This window comes from Seriola dumerili, unplaced genomic scaffold, assembly GCF_002260705.1.
Source record: "Seriola dumerili isolate Sdu_G_001 unplaced genomic scaffold, Sdu_1.0 BDQW01000295.1, whole genome shotgun sequence".
Classification (NCBI taxonomy): Eukaryota; Metazoa; Chordata; class Actinopteri; order Carangiformes; family Carangidae; genus Seriola; species Seriola dumerili.
Window position 1 is genome coordinate 212886 of NW_019174550.1, and position 23373 is coordinate 236258.

The 23373-nt window shown below is 39.2% G+C and overlaps 1 protein-coding gene across 1 annotated transcript in view; it reads right to left on the reverse strand.

Annotated features, from left to right (window-relative positions):
- The window catches only part of pc (pyruvate carboxylase), a 282921-nt gene that overhangs the window by 206893 nt on the left and 52655 nt on the right, over positions 1 to 23373 (reverse strand). The window contains exon 10 of the mRNA XM_022758332.1: positions 20083 to 20201. Coding sequence (XP_022614053.1) covers positions 20083 to 20201 — 119 coding nt within the window. The remainder of the gene's footprint in view (positions 1 to 20082; positions 20202 to 23373) is intronic.

Genomic DNA, 23373 nt, shown 5'->3' on the forward strand with positions numbered 1-23373 from the left:
GGGTTCGTTCATGTTCACACAAACCGTGTCTCCGGTAAATACATTTTTCACAATGGCTCCGGGGCAAGTGGTAAAGAGCAAAGCAGAAATGTATTTCTCATTTCGGTAAAACTAATGCAGACTCTTGTCTACCAAATGTGTACACACCTACCACACACACACACACACACACACACACACACACACACAACCTTGTCTAAATAAATAACAGGAAATACAGCCAATGTGCTACCAAGTTCAGGCCTGCAGGAATGGAAATGTAGAAAAACATGGGATAAGAGAGAAAGTGGTAGCGATGGATGGCAAGGGAATAGGAGGGATGGATAAACACAAACAAAGACAACAAAAAGAATATGACCTGGAAGAAAAGGTGTTCCATAAAGAGAAAGAAAAGGAAAGAGAGATGGTAGGATTGGTTAAATGGAGTGAGAGAGAATATGAAAGAAAAACAAACGAAGATGAAACAAAAGACAGGGAGAGAGAAGCAGAGGACAATGAGGAGGAAGGCATCGAGCCTCCCATCTTGTTTTGTATGAATTTCATTAGACAGTTTTAGACAGCAAACAGAGGGAAAAGAAGAGGGCGCCCAGTGATAGGAGGTGAGAAACGGAGAGACAGACGGGAGGAATGAGTTCTCTGCATGGGAGAGGGGACGAAATAAGAAATTTGAATTATTGTGGCATGAGGATGGCATTTTGACATCAATTTAGCTGGGAGCCAAAAAACTATGTTGCCTGTTCAATACGCAAATACAAACCGAACATGAAGGCAGAGGGGGAGAAAGGGATGGACAGAGGGAAAAAAATATTTATCAGTTTATCAACATGAGGAGAGGAAAAAAATTTGGACAAGTAGGAGAAAGGATAGATGGTACGGAGAGAGGAAAGATGAGAGAATAGGTTGGACTCAAAAGGGAGTAATTGTTTTACCCAAATAAGCAAGAAAATGGGCAGAATTAAAAATATATGTAAAGAATAGCTTTAGGTAAACAGAGATAAAAAAAAAAAAAGATACAGGTGGAGGACATAAGTTGAAGAGGGCAAGCAAGGAGATATGTGGAAGGGGGGAGTGTGGGGGGAAAATATGTACTGAATTACACAAAACCCCAGATGACACCCACACACAAAAATCAGATCCTATCTGATTATATTTCCTCTCCTTTTCAACTCGCTTTCTCCCCTATTTTCTCAGGCCTCACTATCAGCCTATTAATTAATTCCTGCTTTCCTTGTTATAAAGCAGATGGAAGAGTGGGGAGAGGAATACAAAATAACTCCTGCGTCCAGAAGGCAGCAAGGAACAAGATGAGAAAGGCCGAAAGGAGAGAGACAGTGCATGCAGATAAGAGGAGGAGGAGAGAGACACAAGGGGAGAGAGAAAAGGGAGAAATTAAATACAGAGACGAGCAGAGACAGAGGGAAACAACAAATAAACAGTACAAACACATACAGCATTTCCATCGACACTGGCGTCTGTGCACAATGAAAACATGGCATAAAAATCCATGTGATGTATAACTATACATACTGCAGTCTGCCAATTAAATGCAAATAATCATCTAATTGGCTTCCTCTATTTATAGTAATTTACTGTCATTAAAGCATCAAAACCATTTCTTTGGCATAAAGATTCTACAAATACAATTTCAACATAAACAAGTCATTGTCAGATCAGCTGTGATGCAGATAATTATCACAGTGCTAAGAGCTTTGGCAACCTCCTCCGTCTTTCACACAGAATTTCAAAGACATTGACGTGGATAGAGCAAAGGTTTAGGGGAAAAGTGGTCTTAATTTTGTTTTGAGATACATAACCAGATAATGTAGCGCCAGTTTGAAATACAGATGCCAATCATTTCAAACACATCATGCAAGGCTACAACAAACAATCATGTAACTAAATCAATAAGAGGCAACCAACAGTCTATAGATTTTCATTCCAATCCAAGACCCAGCTGCTGATTAGTCCTTCAACAAGTAGACCTCATGAGTGAAATTACCTGCTGAGGTGATCAGCTGGAACAAACACTTGCAGGCTGTTGACTATGGCACATTGTTGGCCTCTGCTCAATTAATCTATTATTGAATTGTTGATGAGTTTGTTTGTTTTTTCGTTGAACTACTAAATGATTAATCTACAGATTGTTTCAGTGTTAGTATCACACTTGATTTGGTAACCATGTGTTAATATTATCATCAACACACTTCAAATTAGAAGTGAAAAAACTGTAGGTAAATAAACACTGAAAAACCTTGGTAAGGACTTGCTGTTGTTACGCTCAACAGGTTGAAACTTCTTAAGCATGTTGAGCCTCACAACTGTATCACTGCCCTTATTTACACTTTTCATTTTATTTGCATCTGGATAAAATACAAATGAGATTAATACAATATAATTTACACAAATGCTGACACATTGCAAAAGACTGACTGAAACGCGATGAATTAAAAAGCTTATTTTATTAACACACGCCATGCATGCAGGGTTTTCAAGGCGCAGCGCCTGAGCCGAATGAACCGGAAAAAAACACTGCCGGGTTTTGGTGTCGGGCTGCAGCCTCTCACACACACACACACACAGCAGACAGCATAGAGGTGGCAGTGTAGCAATTAGCATTCTTCATCACACCACCTGCTCAACAAGAACGAAGAAAAGCTACAATTTCAACATTTCTATCCACTGCGGCTTGTGTTAACCGTTAACCTAATAGTGAACTGTTATAAACAAGATAAAAGGAAAACTGTCTGTGTGACTGCAGCTTCATTTGCCACAAACTTTTGTAAACTTATAGCTACAGTCTGACTTGAGTTAATTGCAGCAGAGGGAGGAGGACAGAGGAGATGACCGATAGTGACCTTTGTCTGTGTTCTTCATTCAGCTTTGCTCAGCAAAACTGTATGTTCACACTTCAATATTTGTTTATTCATTGCAAGTAATATCATCATCGCAAAATTGAACAGTGTCATCGCACATCGCAAATTTTCCTCGGTCTATCTGCAAATAATGATCAGTCCTACTCCAGGCCAGATGGTGGTAGGGATGCACCTGAAGCTGTCTACTAACTTCCAAAAACACCAGAAATAAAAATAACTCATGCAATTAAGCACTTTAGTTACAATAATAATGGTTAAGCTAACTAAAAGCTAACTAACACAAAAGTTTTAATGTCTTAACCTTTGTGACCTTTAAAGGTTCAACCATCTTGACAGCATATGAGCAGCAAATCGCATGGGATTCACTCTTAAATTTATATTTGACTTGTCTCTCTTAACTTTGCAGTACACTATGTTTTAAGGTCCGTGGGAGTGAGAACGCTCCCATATGAAGTCTAGACTGATGTGTAAAACTGATGTGCTGGGGTATGTTTGAAGACATCATGCTGGTTAATTAAACTTGGATATTGACACGATTTCTGTCTCCACAGCGCTATATCAACTCAGCTGTGTTGTTGTTCATGATTGAGAACCTGGTTTGAAATATAACCTGGCCACAAACCCCTGTATTCTTTATGATAAACCCTCAAATTAGAAAGCTGCATCATCACATACCCTTTGTCATACATACCTGGGGAGGTGGTGTACAGTAAAAATGAAAACCTGACCTCAGTCTACAGTGAGAGCAAACATGGCATTGCATTTGTCAAACGCGATCCTCCTATCACAGCTCTTGCTTTGAATTGGGCCAAAAACTCAGCCAGAAGGCTGAACAGCAACCTAAGAGGTTCCAGAAGCACCCAGGAACCCTGAATAACTACTCATACACCTACACAACACTCAAACATGTATTTATACTGTGTACTTCACTCTTATCTGTGTATTCCAGGTACTTTGCTAAGAGCAAAAATCCACCATACAACAGCATTCATATGTTATTCTTGTGACCTTGCAAAGCATTATCTACTACTGATGTGAATACTTGAAGAAAAAAAAAAAAAAAATTCATGCTGTCCTTGTAGCACATATTTTTCCCTTCTAACACTTTAGGGACTGAGAGTTTTTTCAACACATGATTCATTACTACTGCTTAACTGCTTCCAACTATAATTAGTTATTTAATCAACTGCAATGTTCAAACTTAGAAACATAACCTGATATGTGTAACTGAAGGAATCCTCTGGCTCTAAAAACCAAAAGATAAGCAGTTTACTACTCAAATTTAGGGATTCATTTGAATTCTGTGAACAATGATGATTAAAAGTTACTTTTAAATGGGGAAAATATTATATAAGCAACATTGAGCTTGGAAACCATAAAATGTTTTGAGTTGCTGCTAATTTATGTATCCTGTAAACACTTGAAAACAAACTGCTGCCATCATGAAGAATTCCATTTAAAAATAACCAATTATTCACTGGCCCTTAAAAATCAGCTACACTTCAGATTTCTCATTTAGAAAGGATGACATCAATGTGGAGCACAAGTCTGCAAGAAGGTTCATACACAGCAACTCAACAAAACATACAAATGCACACCAGAAGACTAACGCAAAAACCAAAAAATGCAAAAGCCCATATAGGCCTGGTAAAATGCAATCCAAGTTCTCTCGCTTGGAAAATTGCACAGTGAAAGTCACAAATAGAGAGAGAGAAAGTGAGACAGATAAATAAGTCCCCACAAAAGCACAGCCACATATGTATATATACACACACAATCTTGGATATATGCATTAACACTTCAAATACACATGTATCAAAAAATCCATCCGCTACCACACTGCACATTTGGCATACCCACAGAAAGATATCCAAAAGCAGCACACATATAACACATGCAAACATAAAACATGACAATACACATAGAAATACATACAGAGCTACATACACAGATAATAACACAAGCCTATGAGTCAGAGAATAGCCCAGATAACATGATAAGTGTAAAATATGAGCTTTGGCGGAATAAAATGGAGGCAACAGTGTGGAGGGAGTGCAGCTGGGAGAAAAACAAATTGTATGCAATAAATGCAACATGAAAGAGAAGAATGAGGGGAGCAGCGAAGAGCGAGGAAGGAATACTGAAGGAAGGGAGGAGGGAAAGAAAACAGAAATAGCAAATAGGCAAAGAGATAACTCAATTCAGCCATGGTAGAGATAGCTTGCTCAGTTTATGCACATAGTATTTGTATGACATGGGAGGCGACAAAATAAAGACGAAAGAATACGATTGGCACAAAGTGAGAAGAATTAGGGTGTGATGCTGGCTTGACATAGAAACTCCATTTCAATCTATTTTTTTGGTACAAAATTACAGTTCCTCCCTAACCAAACATTAGTCAATAAGAGTTGGTCGCTGGGAAATAAAAAAAAAAAAAAAAACAGACATAGGTTACATGGCTGGTCCTTGTGGTTATTAGATAGTAATTTCATATGTCGGGTGGTAAATGCAAGGTGTGGGAGCAATTTGAGAAGGTAAATGACCCAGAGAAGGTGACATGCAAGCTCTGCATCATTATCTTTTACGCTTATCCCAGTGTTCACAGGGACTAGGGAAGCTAAATTACATCACTTACTGCATAACCGCTTTTTTTGGTGTCAATAACGCACGGCTCGCTTCGTGCATGTGCTTGTAAAATTTACAGTTTTATGCTCATTACATAACTCAGCCGAGGCGGTTATGTTTTCACCCATGTTTGTTTGTTTGTCAGCAGAATTAGGCAAAAAAAGCTGAACCAGTTTTCACCAAACTCGGAGGGATAGGTGGATCATGATGTAAAAAATAAAATAAAATAAAAAATCATATTCATGTTGTTGAGATCTATGACTTTGTACAGCTTGGTGCAGATGGTAAATGATAAATGGTCTTGCACTTATATAGCGCTTTTCTACACTTACTGACCACTCAAAGTGCTTTACAATATTTGCCACATTCACTCATTCACTCACATTCATACATCACACTCATATGCACAGTCATACACTGATGGAACAGCCATCAGGGGCAATGTGGGGTTCAGTATCTTGCCCAAGGATACTTCGACATGTGTCCTGGAGGAGCCGGGGATCGAACCACCAAGCTTCTAATTAGTGGACAACCTATCTGTTAGAAAAAAATGCTGAATCTTATTGTTCTTGTACAACTGCTATACAATAACAGTTGTAGCAAGTGCGACATAGCAATGAGATATTTCATACAGCTGTAGAGTTGTTGACATTAAAATAATTAAATTAATACCATAAACATGTGTCAACTAGTCGACCGATGGCTTGAACTAACAACTACTTGTCAACTATGAAAATCTTTGGTTGGGGGCTGCTGTGGTATATGTCAAGTATTCCCTTATGGCCCAGGGTTGTCCTATGAAGTAAATATTTTTTTAAAATTGGCCACAAATGTTAAGTTTCATTTTTGAAAAAAAAAAAAAAAAAAAGACATTTCCTTGAGCAACTGGGCACTGTAGTTTTTAATAAATGTTACCTACACTGGGTGGAATAGTCAATTTTGCTGAGGACTATTTTGAGCGATGGATTAAAAAACATTTGATGATCTAGTGAGAATATTTTGCAGCAGAGCGGTGTATATGTGACTGACTCAGAAACTATGCTGCCCATGTTCACTGCAATGGACAGGAATGGGAGCACGGTCAGTTAATTTTTTGGCATTGGTCTTTTCATGGGATTTAATGATAATGAAAAATTCTATAATACCATCATCCTTTTATCCTTTTAATATAACACTGGCACCATGACCTCCAGATCCCATTGCTGATTTCTCTGTTATCCTGCATGAGCATTTGCAGAGAAAATGATATATGCTCCATAGAAACATCCTTGCACACAGTGACGCATTCACCTGTGCAAATAATTACATATACAGGGAGGCGAACAGTTACACATTTACATGCATACTGCTGTACACAAATGGAGGCTCATCAAATTGTGTATGTACACTCATACTCAACATCTATAGCTATCCTCACTGCTGGAATTTTCATTAACAGATTTGAGACCAATGAACCATGCAACATAAGAGTTTGAATGTGCAGTGAAGATGGAGTCACTGGGTCTTCCTTTCCATAAACCAAAGCCCAGCAAGAAACTATCGTAATGAATCCAATGCTCTGAGCAGACCGTAGATGTGCCTTTGATGTATGGATGTGTGTGTGTTAGCGTGTGAAGGAAGTCTCTGTTGACGCAGGCAGGGAGATGGAGAGGCACGCAAGACAATTTATGTGCAAGCCTTATCAAATAAAATGATCTTCTCAACAGGGTTCTCGGCGTCATACACTGATAGGTAGGCCTGCTGTGTGCAAGACAGTCCAGCAAAGCGGCAAAGCTTCCTTTACGTCTAGCTGGGGGGGATTTCATCTGTCATTTCACCCCATTATATTCCACTCACAGTTCTCTGACTAACAGGCTGGTGAATCATTTGAATGCAAGCAGTGACGCCTGGCATCCACTCTGCTAGTTGGCGTGTGGGGAGTGACAACCTAACAATATTGACAAACATGACCTGCGATTGGTCGGTTCAAATAGACAACGCTCCAGCACCTTTTCAGCAAGCTTCAGTGGGTCGAATGTACAATATGTCAAGCAAAGTGAATTGGTGCTTGAAAAATCCCTTTGGGCTCATGACTGCATAATCAAATCAGAAATGAAGTCTTCAGCTAGAGCCAAGCTTTTGCTACTCCTCTTTGGTGGCATTTGAAACCAAGGAAAAAAGCAGGAGTCACTTTTTCATTTTACAGCTTGGGAGAAGACGTGAACCCCCCCCCTCTCTGCTGCTATACCCAAATGCATATCTGTCCCAGGGCCTTACCCGTGATCCACCTCCGTTTGATGCTGAATTCTCTGGTTTTCGTCAAGTCTTTGATACAACTTGGCTCAGAAGCCCCAAGCATGCAGAAAAGGCTTAGGAGGAATCCAAAGGGGATTACTGGACGGAACGTATGGAAATTACAGTTTAATTTATCATTTAGGTCATGGTAATTCATGCAAATTAGGATTTCATTAATTCCAGCCTTGGGTTTAAATGGTGTTGCTCTTGTACGCAAGTGCAGCCTTGTCAGGATCACACGTGAAGAGGATAGTGTGGCAGCAAACCTACAGTAATTCATATAAAATCTCAACAGAAAAGGTCATTGCCATAGAAACACCTATGTCATTAATATAAAAGTCTACACAAGAGGACATAAAAAAAAAATGTGAACAGGAATGTGAGCTGATAGTAGTTATGTTTGTTGCTGTGCTGCATAATGACAGAACTAGACAGTGAAACAATTTCCCTCAAAAATGCAACTCTTCTTTTCAGTTATTATTCTGTGAACTCTGAACACAAACTTGATAAAAACAGTCCTGAAGGACACCAGCATCTGTGATCACAGAAAAAAAACAGGACTGACAGAGTCCATGAATAAGAGCTTTGTACAGTACAATACATTATTCTGACAATCTTTCTCCCGTAAAAGCCATCCTGGCACATTTATAAAACCACTCACGAGCAAACTGATGGCACTTCTGAATACCTTTACTTATATATATATGTACACACACACTCAGAAAAATAATTTCTGCCTCATCAAGACATGTAGTAACTCAGCAAAAAGCTTGTAAAGATTTAAAACTTCTTGTTTCTTGCACTTCCTTATTGTGTCAATGCTAATGGTTCCTTACAATTATCTCCATTCATAAATTGAGTCATTGTGTTTATCTGCCTTTGTATTATCATACTGTACAGTATCAGTCCAGTAAACAGCTCTAATGTCATTAACAGGCCTTAATGTTGAACGAAAAAGTCAAGTTTGCCCATGTGCATAAAAAACATTTCACACAACCAAAAAACAATGACAGCCCTGATTATAATCATGATAAGCATCCTTCCCATTATCATAAATAGCCTCAACTCTCTCCCCCTCACTCACACACACACACACACACACACAAATTAGATTCTCACTTGGTGTCAGGACACAGACACACATACACTCAGAAACACACAGTTAGACACTCATTCTTATTCATCTGCTTACTTCTCAATCACTCACTGTATGCCTCACTGCACAATTATAATCACCTTAAAATTATTTTATGACGTGCTCACAAAACCAAACAAAACTCCTCCGAGTGCACACTCACACACACAAAGTACAATTGCTTGGGTGTGCACTGTAAGGCACACAAACTACACAAAATAGCTGAATATCAAAAGCTGGATTCAGTTGTATACTGCATCGCTTACAGACACTCATTCATCTGAATTTTTACACCAACATCAAAGCATACTGTAACATAAAGGCTGATTCAGGTAATCACTGTTATACACAATATTTACTCAAACACATATACACACACTATTATAACCATTATCTAGCTCATTACAGAGCATCCAGGCATGTCGTTTATGCATCTCAGCAGTATTTCCTTGTCAGTGGTTATTTCCCCACACACACACACACACAAACACCCCATGTGTGTGGCCAGAGGAAAAGCTGTGGATTGTTTACTTCTATATGTGTCTCCTTGTGGTGATGAAGACAAAAATGGACAAGAGCACACACAAAGGAGGAAGGAGGTGGAAGGAAGGGGAGGACGAGCCAAAGGAGGAAGAGGAGGTAAACAGATTCACAGGTTCAGTAAGGTGTGAGCAAAATAAATGAATATAAGAAGTGCTCAGGAGGAGAGAGGATAGGGTGAAAGAGAGAGTGATGAGAGGAAAGAGTGCAGGAACAATAAGGAGGGGAAGGTGTATGGAGGGGAGGAGAGGATGGACAACACAGTGGCCAAGCATTTAACTAGTTTTCAGTATGTTAATTATTAAGTCTACAATGATCCGGAGTTGACCTTTTCTGGAATATCTTTTTATACTTCAGTGTGCCAAGAAATATGAAAAGGGTTGGGAAAACTGGAGAGGGAGGATAATTGCTGATGTGGCAGCAACTCCTCCAACTCCCAAATTCAGAGAGTAAATCAAAGCCAAGAGCAGAGAGCTGGAGATACTGGCTGCTATAGCCAACATTCAACAAGGAGGGAACGAAGGAAAAAATATAAAGAAGAAAGAGTATGGGTTAAAAGAGGAAGAGATCTCAAGACAAGCAGAAAAAAAAAACACAAAAGAGGTTCAATGACAAAATGAGGGATAAAGAAAAAACAGCATTACAATGCATCGCAGCAAATGGGTTCACAGTGAAATGTATTAATGTAGGAGTCCTCTACAGACTCAAACATATCTAGCAAATGCAGGCCTGAAACTTTGGTCCGGCAGGATGCTGTGCTTTATTTCTACAGCAGCTCTGGGCTGCGCAACTCTCTTTTTAATTCATCGCATGTCCTTTCCTTCTCTCCATTTTCACCCCTCGTTTGTCAGACCCTCTTTCAATTAATGCGAGGCATTGTTTCTTTCTGTCTTCCTAACTCCCACTCCCTCTCTGTCACTCTTTCTCAGCCTGATGAAGATGGAGAGTGGTCATTTAAGACTAATTAGCTAGCCTAAACAGACAAATAACCAGGTGCAGCACACACATTTTCTCTCAAGCACTGACATATTAATGCATGTACACGCACACGTATCCGTACACAAGGAGACAAGAAAATGGGTGGTGTCCTGTCTTTCAAGCCCATATGGATGTGCACATAGCAGAAGAAATAAAGCCACAAACAGCTCTATCTCACTTACTCTGACACACATCAAAATGTATTCTCTCTCACACACGCGCGCGCATGCACACACACACACACGCAGTCCTGCTCTTTGTCTGCAGCATTGTCAAAATAAAAGTATTAAAAGCAAGAGACTGCCCTTGTTTTCAGATTTAAAGACACACACGATCTTTATGCAGCACTTCTAAAAACAACACACTTTATGACAGCTGCCTCATCACTTCATCTAGCTTTTATATTTACAGCTAAATGTAATCACAGCGTCTTTCTGCAGCACTCTTCCTCTCTTCTCTCTCAACCATACACAAATACACACACTTCCAAACACCAATATTACATGGGCGACTATTCACTTATCTCATACAAAGGATGTAAGACAGCATTTTTTATCTAACCAGCAAAAATCACAGTTTTAAACATAAAATATCAGATATTATCACACATTTTATGCCCTACTTACACAGAACACAGTGAGGTAGATTCACGGCAGTGGTTCGATGCTTCTGAAACAAAACTGACAGTAACTTTCTTTTTTTTTTTTAAATTACAAATTAGACTTAGACATTTGTCATTTCACTGTATATGTGGATGACACATTCACTATGATGGATATTATACAGGTTATTTAATAACATTACCATTACGGCAATCAATATTAGACTGTTAGTAATCAATACTGGCTGCCCTTAACCTGAAATGATTCAAGTGTGACACTAACTCTGCATGCATGACCAGGTTTATTATTATCTGCACTTCAGAGGGACTGTTTTATTGTTAAGTCTGTCATCAGACTGTCAATACGGCAAATCAGGCTCTATTGGATATTTGTTTGAAAATGAGCATCGACCAGTCACTGTCACCCAGTGCCCCTATGATGGATTTGAAGCAGTTTGTTTAATGACCTTTGAGATTTTGTCTTCAATAATGTGTTGATTGTCTATGGGAACATATTATTTATTACTATCTTGCAGCAGACCAGATTTCAGATGCATTTCTTCTCCTGCCACTAAACAAACTGGCCAGAAAACGGTGAAATAAAAAGGTGCCGCCCAAAACTTCATGGCTGCCATCCAAACTTTTGTTGTGTGTCCTTAAAAACCCCAGTCAAATTCAACTGCAGATATCCAATACTGTGTATGTTAGTAAATCATGTCATGTCACTCTCATTTGAAATATAATACACAAGTGCCCACAACTTATTATAGCTCAGAATGTGCTTGAAATCCTATATCAGCAGTAAAGCTATGCCCTCTATACTCAACTGCATTATGAGTGGGTAATATTAAAAAAGGTACCTGGCAGAGTCTTGTAGTGATTTTTTTTTCAGATTACTGCACCCAAAAATTACTGACTTTGCTGCTGCACAAATTTTGAACTGTTAAGTGCTACTTTGTTGCCCATTAATAAATATCATGAGATTTGAAAAAAGGCTGGCAAGTGGAGCTCAACTTGAGATTCATCACACATATAGGATTTTGTGTTCTTACGACATTACAATGGGTAACCAAGGATCAGAAAACAGGTAAATGAAACTGTTTTAATTTCAAAAGTCATTAGACATGCTCACAAAGAACACGCATGCCTGATTTTCTTCCCAGTACCGTACAGTGTGTGTAAAAAAGACTATTTAGAGCAGTCACACCTCCAGGTCTGGAGCTTTCGAGCATTTCACATGAGTTTGCCCAGTACTCATAGAAGTGTAGATATTCTACATTTAATCTTGCAAAGGAAATTTTTTCCTTTTAGTGGCAATTTCTTATTTCCTAGGCCTTGCACTCCGAGAGTTAAGGTCATAACAAGCTCACATTGTTAGAGAGTAGTTCACTGTTTAGCTTCTATTCCGACTGCTAGTGTTTAGAATGATACATATTAATCCTCCGTAGCTAGGGAAACCAAGGTCTTATAGATACGTTTATACAGGGAAAAGCATAAATTTAGAGAGAACTAGCCAAATCCAGTTCTAGTTAAGGATGAGTGAAGTTGGTAAAGAGCAAGACACATATAATATTAATCAGCCAAGAACATGTGACAATGACCAGGCTTAAGTGACCAATAGAGTCTTCACACACAAGTTTAGACAACATATTTCGGTAAGGTACGGAAGAGTGTTGCAACCATGTGATACCAAGGAATATATACGCCCTGTAGGACCAGGCATTTTCAGAAAATTGGAGTGGCGCTACTCTGAGTCCCTTGCTGGCTGTGCACTGCTTATCTTTTTCTCCTTGGTGCGCATCAAGCTACTTCTGCCTTAGACATCTGAACTGCTGGTGATCGTCTTTCTCCAACTTACAAAGATTTCAACCAAAATTCTGATCACTTCAAGGATTTCTCATCCATGTTGTTGAGTTTCAAATCTCAATCATGACCTTGGAAATGTTTACACTCAACTTTGAAGCATAAAACTACACCAGACTCCATTCAACAATGTAATTACCTGAACATTACTGAGAGTGGTTGGTGAGTGTTCCTGCAGCTACAGTATTTAGATGGAAGTAGAACATCCCTGAGGGACGTTTTATCCACATTAGACTGAGCAACCAGCCTTTACTGTGCTTCAAACAAGCTTCAAAAATCAAATGTTTGTTCTTTGGTATTAAAGGTTAGGCATGGATCAGGTTAGGTGTAAGTTTAGAAATTGTTTGCTAAGATTTGAATTGATGGAGGTTGATGGGGCGATGCAGAGCCTGAGTATAAGCACTGCCTTAGAAATAAACAAACTCTGGAAAAACTAACAGTTTCTGAGATGCTAACATAGTTGACTTGTCAGACTTTTTTCTGCGTGTTTGTGGAAATATTGCGGCGACTGGACAAAGTGTATAGTCTTGCAAATAATCACAGAATCGATGGACATTTTTTAAATTAGTCCTGGTGGGCCACATCTGAAGGTAGGACTTGACATACATTCACAAGTAGCAGTTTAGTGACTCTGCCTCCTGACATTTGTCCCCCACACGTGCACACTCAGACATCCACACAAAGGAGAAACACTTTCTCCTTGTGCCGTTTCATCCAAACAGGCACACAATCCCTTGCTGTCTTCAGCATAGAGCCGTACACACAACACAGCATGAGCCTGGGGGTATAATTACATCACTTTAGGATCTAAAGGACTCCTGTCCACCAATCTAACAAAATGTGCAATGTCCCTTGACAGCAACATCACACTCACACACACACACACACACACACACACACACACACACACACACACACACACACACACACACTAGCATCACTGAGAAACACACACTCGACACAGAAAAGGAAAGATCGTTTACAGCTAAATTATGGACAAATTGAACCTTGAGAGAAGAGAAGTTCAAAGGCAGAGCTGAAGTTGAATGCAGAGGTTGTCTACCTGTCTCACACAAACTTATGCCTTTCAGAAAGACGAGCATTTCATATACAAGCATCCCCCATCACACACACAGGGTATGCCTCCCAGACAAAATATATCTTACATGTAGCTCACATTTTGTCTGTCGCATACACACTCAGCAGACACATCAGACAGAATTGCCTCTATTGTGCAGGAATTCAGTAAAGCTGGAAGACAGATGAATAGGTATTCACATAATGTTCCTGCGCAATTTTTTTTCCTTGTGCAAGTGTGTGTATGTGTCTTCGACGATGCCTTTGGACATCAAAATTTTTGAATACGGGGGCGTGTTTTTGTATGCCTCTGTGAATGAGAGAGTGTGTGCGTGTGGGGGTGCATTCATTCTGATTATAGATTGTGGTATTCTGCCTCCTCTCACTGACACTTGTGTGCACATCCATTATCACCGCTGAGAGAGGGAGAGGGAGGGAGGGGGAGAGAGAGAGAGCGAGTGCGAGAGAGAGAGAAGCAAAAGGAGCAGTGAAAAGTGAGAGGATGCCTTCTCAGTCAAAAAGATACCACCTTGTCAAGCTACCAGCGTTGTAGAAAAGCGAAAGATGTGACACAACAATCAAAGCTGTGTAGAGAGAGGATGGAGGAAGAAGAGCAGCAGCGGAGGAAGAAACAGCATCAGTGAAAGGGGGAGACGAGGAACAGTGGCTGGGGAGAGGAGGAGGAAGAAATGTGGTTTTATGTAAAGTAAATTAAGATTTGTGGTTTGTTTATGTGTTTGCCAAAAAAAATGCCAAAAAAATTGCACAGATAGAAGCTATATCGGAAGTACTGCAGGTGTGTCAATATATCTAATACAAGCGCTAATCTGAACAGATTTGCTATCAAAAAGTTAAAGATCCCATTTGAATCCAAATCCAAAAAACCTTTGCTTTGTTTTGCATGTAAACTTAATGTTTTGAGTATATTGTCACATCCAGTGAACACACCCTACAATCTGAAAATCTTATAAGAATTAGTATACAATACAGGTTGTTTTTTGGAGTGAACTGTTCAAGGTTTGTTACTTGTACTTCTATACCTCTGCTGCGTGTTAAATGCTGGAGCATCATGCTGATGAATATTGGACCTGTTCAGACCTTCAAATTGGATTAAATTATAAACAAGTTCATTCTTCACCTGTAAAATGTCCCACTTGGTCAAATTAAAGAATCCTTATTAACCAAATTTTCACATTGTCACGTGTTTAAAAAAGTCCCATATGCTATTGGACTAAAACAGTCACCATTAGTTGGGGTCCATTTGAAGTATGGCGTCATTGTAATGGAGGAAGTTTTTTTTTTTTTTTTTTATACAGATCAAGCTAGTACACCAAGGATTCAGCTTAATGGCATGTGTAGCTACCTTTACAAATGTAGTTTAATTACTTCAAAGTCATTTTTTCAGGTTGTTTTAATTTTGGTTGGTGTTTGTACTAACACATGAGTATGAAGCAAAGGAGAAAAGACAAAGGTAGAGTGTGACAAGACAGCAGGATAGGAGGGGGCAGGAAGACAGAGTGAGGAGGAGAGGGACAAGTTCCTAAAGAGCCAAAGAAAAGATGCCGTATGAGTCAAAGTGGATGAGGCAAAGGAGAGGTGAAGGACAGCCAGAGACGGAGAGATGAATGAATAGACAGATGTCAAAGATAGGGGAGAAGAGAGGATGAAAGGAAAGGGGGGGCTGAAGACAGGAGTGACAGAGTGAGCAGTAGATACAGAGGGAGAAACTGACAGGGCTGAAAGGAAGGAAGCAGGAAAGAGGGAGACAGAACAGGAGGCAATGGCGCGAGGAAGACAGACAGAAAAGGTGGATGGAGGAATGGACAGAGGTGGAGAGACGGATGCACCAAGTCAGCTGAGGACAGACAGATGAAGGGGAGGGCCTGAGGGAGGAATGACAGGATGAGATGGATGGATGGGAGGAAGAGGGAATGGATTAAACTGAGAGGGGGAGAGAGGGGACTTTGATACCTTTGTGTATGTTACACTGAACCTCACATGAGATCGCACTGTATTAGTAACAGTTATTTCAAACTGGATGCCAAGCAGGCGCACACAGCTAAATCAAAGTGAGTGAATCTGTTCCAGAGAGCATCTAATTGAGGGGAAAACAAGGCTAAGAGCCAATTACAGCTGGTAATAACATGCGATCTGTATCTGGATATCTCACCTGGATAATGGCATCTGATCACAGCACTGCATTTACACCTGGTATTATCAAGTGCTCTGGATATTTCAATTCCGTCTAGACTGTGATTGGTTCTGAATATGATAATTATGTTTCCAGGGTGAAGGTTGCTATATGGATAGTATTTGTTTTTCTTTGTACGGGAATAAGCTGTCTGTAGCTTTTTGCCTGAGATAGCAGGAGGTGGAGGAGTTAGTTGACCTTTAAGTTTGTGAGGCAGATTCTTTTGACCCAACCTGCACACAGGTGTTCATAGCTAGAACTGGACAAAGTCAAATGACAGTGTCAATCTTGCATCCTTGAGAGGAGGCCTGACCAATGTCAAGGCATAGTGTGTCTGCTCCAGAGTTCAAGCTAATTCATCCGATATTAAGATATACTGCTCTAAACCAAAGTGGTGGACCATCTACCTAACCCACAGACATCGGCCTACCCAGAATAACACCTCTGAGATGGCTAGAAGATTAAGAAGGAAAGAACAACAAGCGCGTAGAAAGGGAAAAGAGCAATACACAATTCATTCATAAGAGCAATAGGAGAGTCAAAAACAAACATAACATGTTTTAAGCAGTTCTAAGAGAATGATCAAGCAGAGGAGGAGTGAAAAAATAAAGTAGTTTAAGGGAGAGCGGGAGAGGCTGAAAGGATAACTACGACTCCAGTTACTCAGATACACACTAATGATGGGCTTCCTGGAATGGCAGCCAGTGGAGCGACATCCAAAAAACCTTTCCAACACTCTGGTGGCTGAATGGTTACAGCACATGCGATATAACCGCAACGTCCACTGTTCAATTCTGGTTGTGGACCTTTGGTGCATGTCATACTCACTCCCACTTAACATAATTCCTGTCTACCTCTTCACTGTTGACTATCAAATAAAGGCAAAAAATGCAGAAAAACATTATCTTTAAGAAAAAAACCTTCTAGAATTTGGGTGTATGTGCCACACAGGAAGAAGCAGAAGAAGAACTCCTGCTCAAATGCAGCCAGGTTGAAAAAACAAAGTTAGCAAATCGAACAGGGATCGAGGAGAATGATTGATGAAAAATACATTAGGCAGGATAGATGAAAGTGATGAAACATGGTGTGGGAAGGAGGGATGGGGAATGAACAGCAAAGTTTAGAAGGGAGTTTCACAACTCGGTATGAAAAATACCTTGCTAAAAAGTCTATTAGTAACACAGTCAGTTTCAAACACCTGAAAGCAAGAGCGAATGTGCTCACACACCTCTGAGAGTGAGAGTGCAGCCAAGTGAAACCGAATAGCTGAATAACTAATGGACATAATGTTCAAATAAAACCACAGTACGGTTTTCACTCTTGTCATTTCCACTCAAATGTAATACTTGTCCCCTTGTAAAGAGTGCATTTCCCCTACAATTTAGATGGGTGCAGATTGCGTTTCTGTTGGAGAGCCTTGTTCTCTTTCCCGCTGTCAGCTGTGGCTGCTTAGAGTTAAACCTCAGCCTGACATGAAAGCTGTGCAAATGAAAAGTGTTGCTTGTGACAGCTGAAACTTTCAACATGTGCCGTTTGATGCAGGACGCTGCCCAGATTCAAGTAATTACTGCACTCCTGCCAATTCAAATGACCTCAATTCCCCAAGACGTCACATTTCCACAATGATATGAGGTTTTCTCTTCAGGACAAAGAGGATATGACAAACTGGTGCAGGGCTGGAGGGGAGGGAATCTGTAATACACGAGCATGGCTTTCTATCAACTTATTTTTTCTGTGATAGGAGCATAATACCACAGGGTGAGTGTGTACCTGAGTATATCTCAATGCATGTGCACAATCAGGTTCAAAAGCTGTTTCACTCTGAGAGGAAAGTGCATCTAGAGAAGGAGGAGAGATATCGAAGAACAAATGGAGGGAGTGTAGAGGTGGCATGAGCCTTCCCCATCTCATTTTGTTCTCACGAATAATGGCGCATGACATCCTTGGTGAATTGCAAGTAGATGAAAATATTAGTATGATATTGTCCTAGTTCTTCAGTGTCCCTTATCCTCCTTTTTTTTCTTTTTTTTTTTCCAAATGTATTAGATATATGACACCGTATTGAATAGCAGTAAGAGAAAGGCCCGGGAAGTTTACATTGCAATATTATCTGCTATATATAGATGAAATACATGATTTATGATGAATATCCTATATTCCTCCTATATTATTGCTTCATAAAAAAAAAAAAACACCACAGCATGGCTCTGCTCAAGTTTTATACAGCGAGATAACAGAAAATAACAGATAAGAGAAAAGAAAACTTTGATTTAAATAGGTTACATTGTGTTATATGAATTAAAGCAGGTATAAAAAATTATCTGTGTATGATATTATGATATTCTTAATTGCTAAGCACCTACCATACAGCTACATTGGCTATATTGAGTTTACGTTTGCTTTAAAATCTAATCAGGACGAATTCATTATTTATAAAAAATTGTTAGAAATTAAGATTATTTGTTAATTTAAGACCTTTTCCCCTTTAATGTCTAATATCTATTGTATATCAGGTCACCTTGTCCATTCCGAATTTTTGACCACTAATAGCACTATGGGCCATTGTCCTAAAATGTTATCGTTATTGCTTGAGAATGGCACTTTATTTAAATACCATATTTCCTTAACTGAGCTCAACTCTGGGCACACTCAGGTGCCACTGTCACCCCTGAGTCCAGACCAAGTATGTAACAAGTGGGTGAACATACATGTTTTTAAACTCAAATGAAAAACAAATGTCAGGTGTATATCCTCAGATAAACCAGAGAAACATAGAAACTCCAGGCTTACAAAGACAAATATATAATAGAGGTGACCTAAATTGTGCCAAGTTTTCATTGATGACAAATGTTATGCATCTCATATTTGTCTTTGCGACTTTCACTCACTTGGATATCAGTTTACTCATGAGTTTTGTCAGTCTTACACAGCTGATTTATCTCACTCTGGTGCAATGCAAATATAGCAATTTGATCAAAGAGCTTCTTTGTGTTGTTTTTTAACTGTACACAAAGACAAGAGATGAAAGAACCCAAACAAGAGTGTAGACACTGATAAAGACAGCAAGAAAATATAGCATACAGAGTTGTCAGTCATGTGTGGTTGCCATAGGAACAGATGAAATCATTTTGTTGCCATGCAAACCTCCCCCCTGCCCATAACTTCCGGCATTAGTTGCTCTGATTGTTAGTCTGTCAGCTTAATTCATTAATTGAGCTGATTATGCAGGAACTCAAATATGAATTAGTGTAATTGTAGTTTTCTGTGTGTACACACATCAGTGCTGAACAAAGAGTTATGGTGTCTGGGTGTGACTGAAGAGCCTACACACCTGTGTGGTGTTTTGTGTTTATGTCTTGTGTGTGTATTAGTGTGAGACCCATCTGTATTGTTTCAGCTGAGCAAATCTCACAGGTCATCGGTGGAGCGGAATGCTATTTATATCTTTCATTATCCTCTCATTCTCACCTCTTCTTCATTCCCATTGTCTCTCACCCTCTCTCTGACCTCATCTTTTAGCTTTTCTCTTCACTGATTCCACCTGTTCTAGCTCTCTCTCCCAATATCTCTCTCTTACACCCATCTCTTTGTACCTGTCAGCTTTCTGTCAATCTCGTCTTTCCCCAGCTTGTCCATTCTCCACATTCCTTTTCTTTTTTGTCCTTTCTTGCTTCTTCCTCACATACTTATCACCTCTATTCTTTTCTCAACTCTGCCAACAACCTCCTCTACCTCCAACCTTCACTCTCTCTACTTCAGCGACTCTACAGAATGGGAACCATCTAACCTTGAAGCTGCACACCTGTCTGTGGACAGATGATACCCAAGAACACACAAACACACACACACACAATGACAACCGCTGCAACCATCCAGCTGCCCACAGTTCTAAACCCATTCACACCTGAAAACATCTGCCACTTACTCAGTGATTTCTTCGGTGACCGTGTGTTCAACCTGGAGTCGGGAGTTGACTTCAATAAAGTAGTGTTTGCCATGTTTGTCCACCAGGAACTCCACAGTCCCTGCGTTCTCGTATCCCACCTGCAGAAAAAAAAAAAAAAAAACACATGGCAAGAAACCCGTTTTACTGCACTGAATTATCCAAGTCATAAAATTAACTGTGTAAACACTCAAGAAGCAGCACTCACTCATCTTAATGAGCCATGACACCAAAGAAACAGAAAACTCCCATCCTCTCTCCACGCATATATGACTACATAAAATGAGTAAAGAACAAGCATCATGTTTTATTTGTGTGGAAAGAGGAGGGTCTTTTTCATCATTTATCTGTAATATAATAATTAGGTCATTAATCAAGGGGGATATATTGAAAGCCTAACCTCATAAAAGACCATTTTCCCTTCTACAACACTGTAATCAGACTCAATCAGTGTCAGGTACATAAATATGAAAGGATTTCTCAGTTTTATGGTTGCACAGATGTTAATCTTCCTCCTGAGCTCAGTCATACAGTGTAAACATGGTATACAGAAGACTGCATCTTACATATTCACACATAACCAGCAGACAGTGATGGGATCGGGCTATATGTACATCACATATGCCTTGTCACCTAAAAGTTCAATTAATACACAATTAATTTGGTTTGTAGGATCTTTTTTTCTTGTTAACATAAGAAAAGATTCATTTTGAACAGATTTGCAAAACTCAAAAAATTCAACAAACTCAAACGTAATCTTGATTCAATGATCCACTGACAAGCTTTTTCTGAGTTTTCAACCATATCTCACGGTCTTTACCCAAGATAAGTCAGTTTTATCCATACAGACAAAAATCACTAATTTGCCTTCAAGGGCTTTACAGTTTCTACAGCATCACACACTCCCTCTGATCTCAGACCTTGGATTTGGATGAAAAAAACAACATCACGAATAAAGCAGAAGAGGAGGGGACCCCTCATCCAGGACAGACATATATGCAATAAACATTTATAACTTGGACGGAAATAGCAATGGTAAAATTACAATATGAATAAACAGAGAGAAGGTGTTAGGTATATAATGTGCTAACATAATGACAAATATGGATCAGAACAGTTCAATTTCCATGCTCATTTCTGCAAACTACTCACTGCCATCACATGTTCATACTGAATGTGTCTGTAAATTTTCACCATCAATGCATTTCATTTGTTTTCCCACTACAGTATCTGCTACCAGCGAATAAATCATGGTTTAAACGTTCAGGCAACTTGGTTAATGTTAGGGAAATGATCACGGTCTTGGGTAAAGTAAGTAAGTAATACTGAGTGGAATGACATGAAAAAAGCTTATGACAGAAAGCATAGTGCCTGAAACCTCTTACTGCATATCTTTGAGGTACAGGGATCATTACTGTTATTCATTCAAGGATAACTCAGCTTTTAACAACACTCAAAAGCTTTTAAAAAGGTACAAACCATATCTTTGATGTAGGACTTCCACATTTAGTCTGCCAAAAGAACCATTTCTCTTCTAGGAACAGAAATGTTCTCATTTTAATCAGTACCGTGGTGTGCAAAGTCACCTTTTAAAACGCATTGTGCTGCTCTTTATACCTTTTAAAACAATTCAATAGCTAGTTTTATTGCTTGTTCTTCATTTACTAGACAATAACAACTGATAATCCAGTCTCTGGTAACGTCCTCAGACATGGCTGTTTTTGCACAGCTTTTTTAATGACTATTAATGTTGGAACTTATCGAATCGGTGTATTTTCCCAACTTCAGAGTCACCACTGCGTCAAAATATTGTGTCATATTCTCACATACTGATTTTCACTGGCTTATGAAGCAGGATGCTGCACTGTAAAACCCTAGCTGCAGCTCCTTCTCATTATTTTTCATAATTTTTACATTTTATTGTTACATCTCTGCAAAGCTTTGGTGGAATTTGACTAAAATCTAATGCCACACCTGTATATAAATGTTATTTTTGAAGACTAGATAAGAAAAAAAAATCTCAATATACAATCATCTAGTGTAATTAGTATGCTTTGCTAAGATCACCCTCAATGGATTGTTCTTTGTTTTTCAGTCACACGTGGCTCCATTCCGAATAAAACATGATAATTGTGAGGGAAATTAGCATGTTGGTATATCAACACCAGCGCTTTCCATACTCATCCTTCAAAACTCTACTTTGGGATGTCTCAGCTCCAGTTTAATTTTACCCAGTGGGAGCTGCAAGCAGAGTGTAATTGCTATATAAATGCTATATAAATAAAGTTTATCATTATAATTTTGAGACTAGGCGGGTTTACACAAATTACACTGATGATTTGAGCAAAGCAATCTGATTGGTGTTCCAACCATTTCCACCAATTTAACCAATCCAGGCGACTCATTCCAAGCTCCTCAGATCAGATCCAGCCACATCACTGATTATTCTTATAATCAGAGCCTTGCCATGTTACGAACCATACGCCCAGTTTGAGCAAAGTAAATAATGAAAGAAAACATCAGAATGAAATTAGAGAGGTGTGAGCAAATGTCAAAAAACACAAGCAGTAAATCCATGTTTGCCAGGAGGCACAGATGTGAAAAAGTAAAGCACCACCCATCTGTAAAAGTCTGTCTATAGCTGTTTGATGAACGGACACTTGTGTTTTCAGTTTCTACACTCTCTCCTTGCAGTGGAGAGCATATTGGGCGAAAACAGACTGAGTAAACAAATCAAAATAAAAAGTAAAGAAAGTGAACGATCCAATTTATTCACTGTATGTTTAGTCAAAAATTGTTAAGACAGACTTTAAGACAGTACTTTTATTGACGATTTTATTGATTGCCAATATTTGGTGAGCATAAATGTCAAGATAATCAAATGGGTAGAGGAAAAGAAAGGGGCAGATTGCAGAGACAAAGATGGCCCTAAGGTAGAAAAGCAGCAATTACAAATTTGCAACTGAATGAGCACAAAACAGCCTAAACGAATAGCTCACAAATGTTGGAGATGCATTTAAAATGAAAAGTTTATCATGCATAATAAACAGGTGTATAAACAAATGTTTTGCACAAGTAAAACATATGCTCAGAAATGTGTCAACCTCTCAGCAAGACCATAACTAATAGAATTACGTTTGTTGTGAAGAGAACTCATCTCAAGAGGAAATTAAACACAATTCAGGAGCACAGTACACACACCCACATGTAACACGTGTTATATTCAGTGCAACCTTGTAAGACATCATCTGTGTAATAATATTCAGACACTCT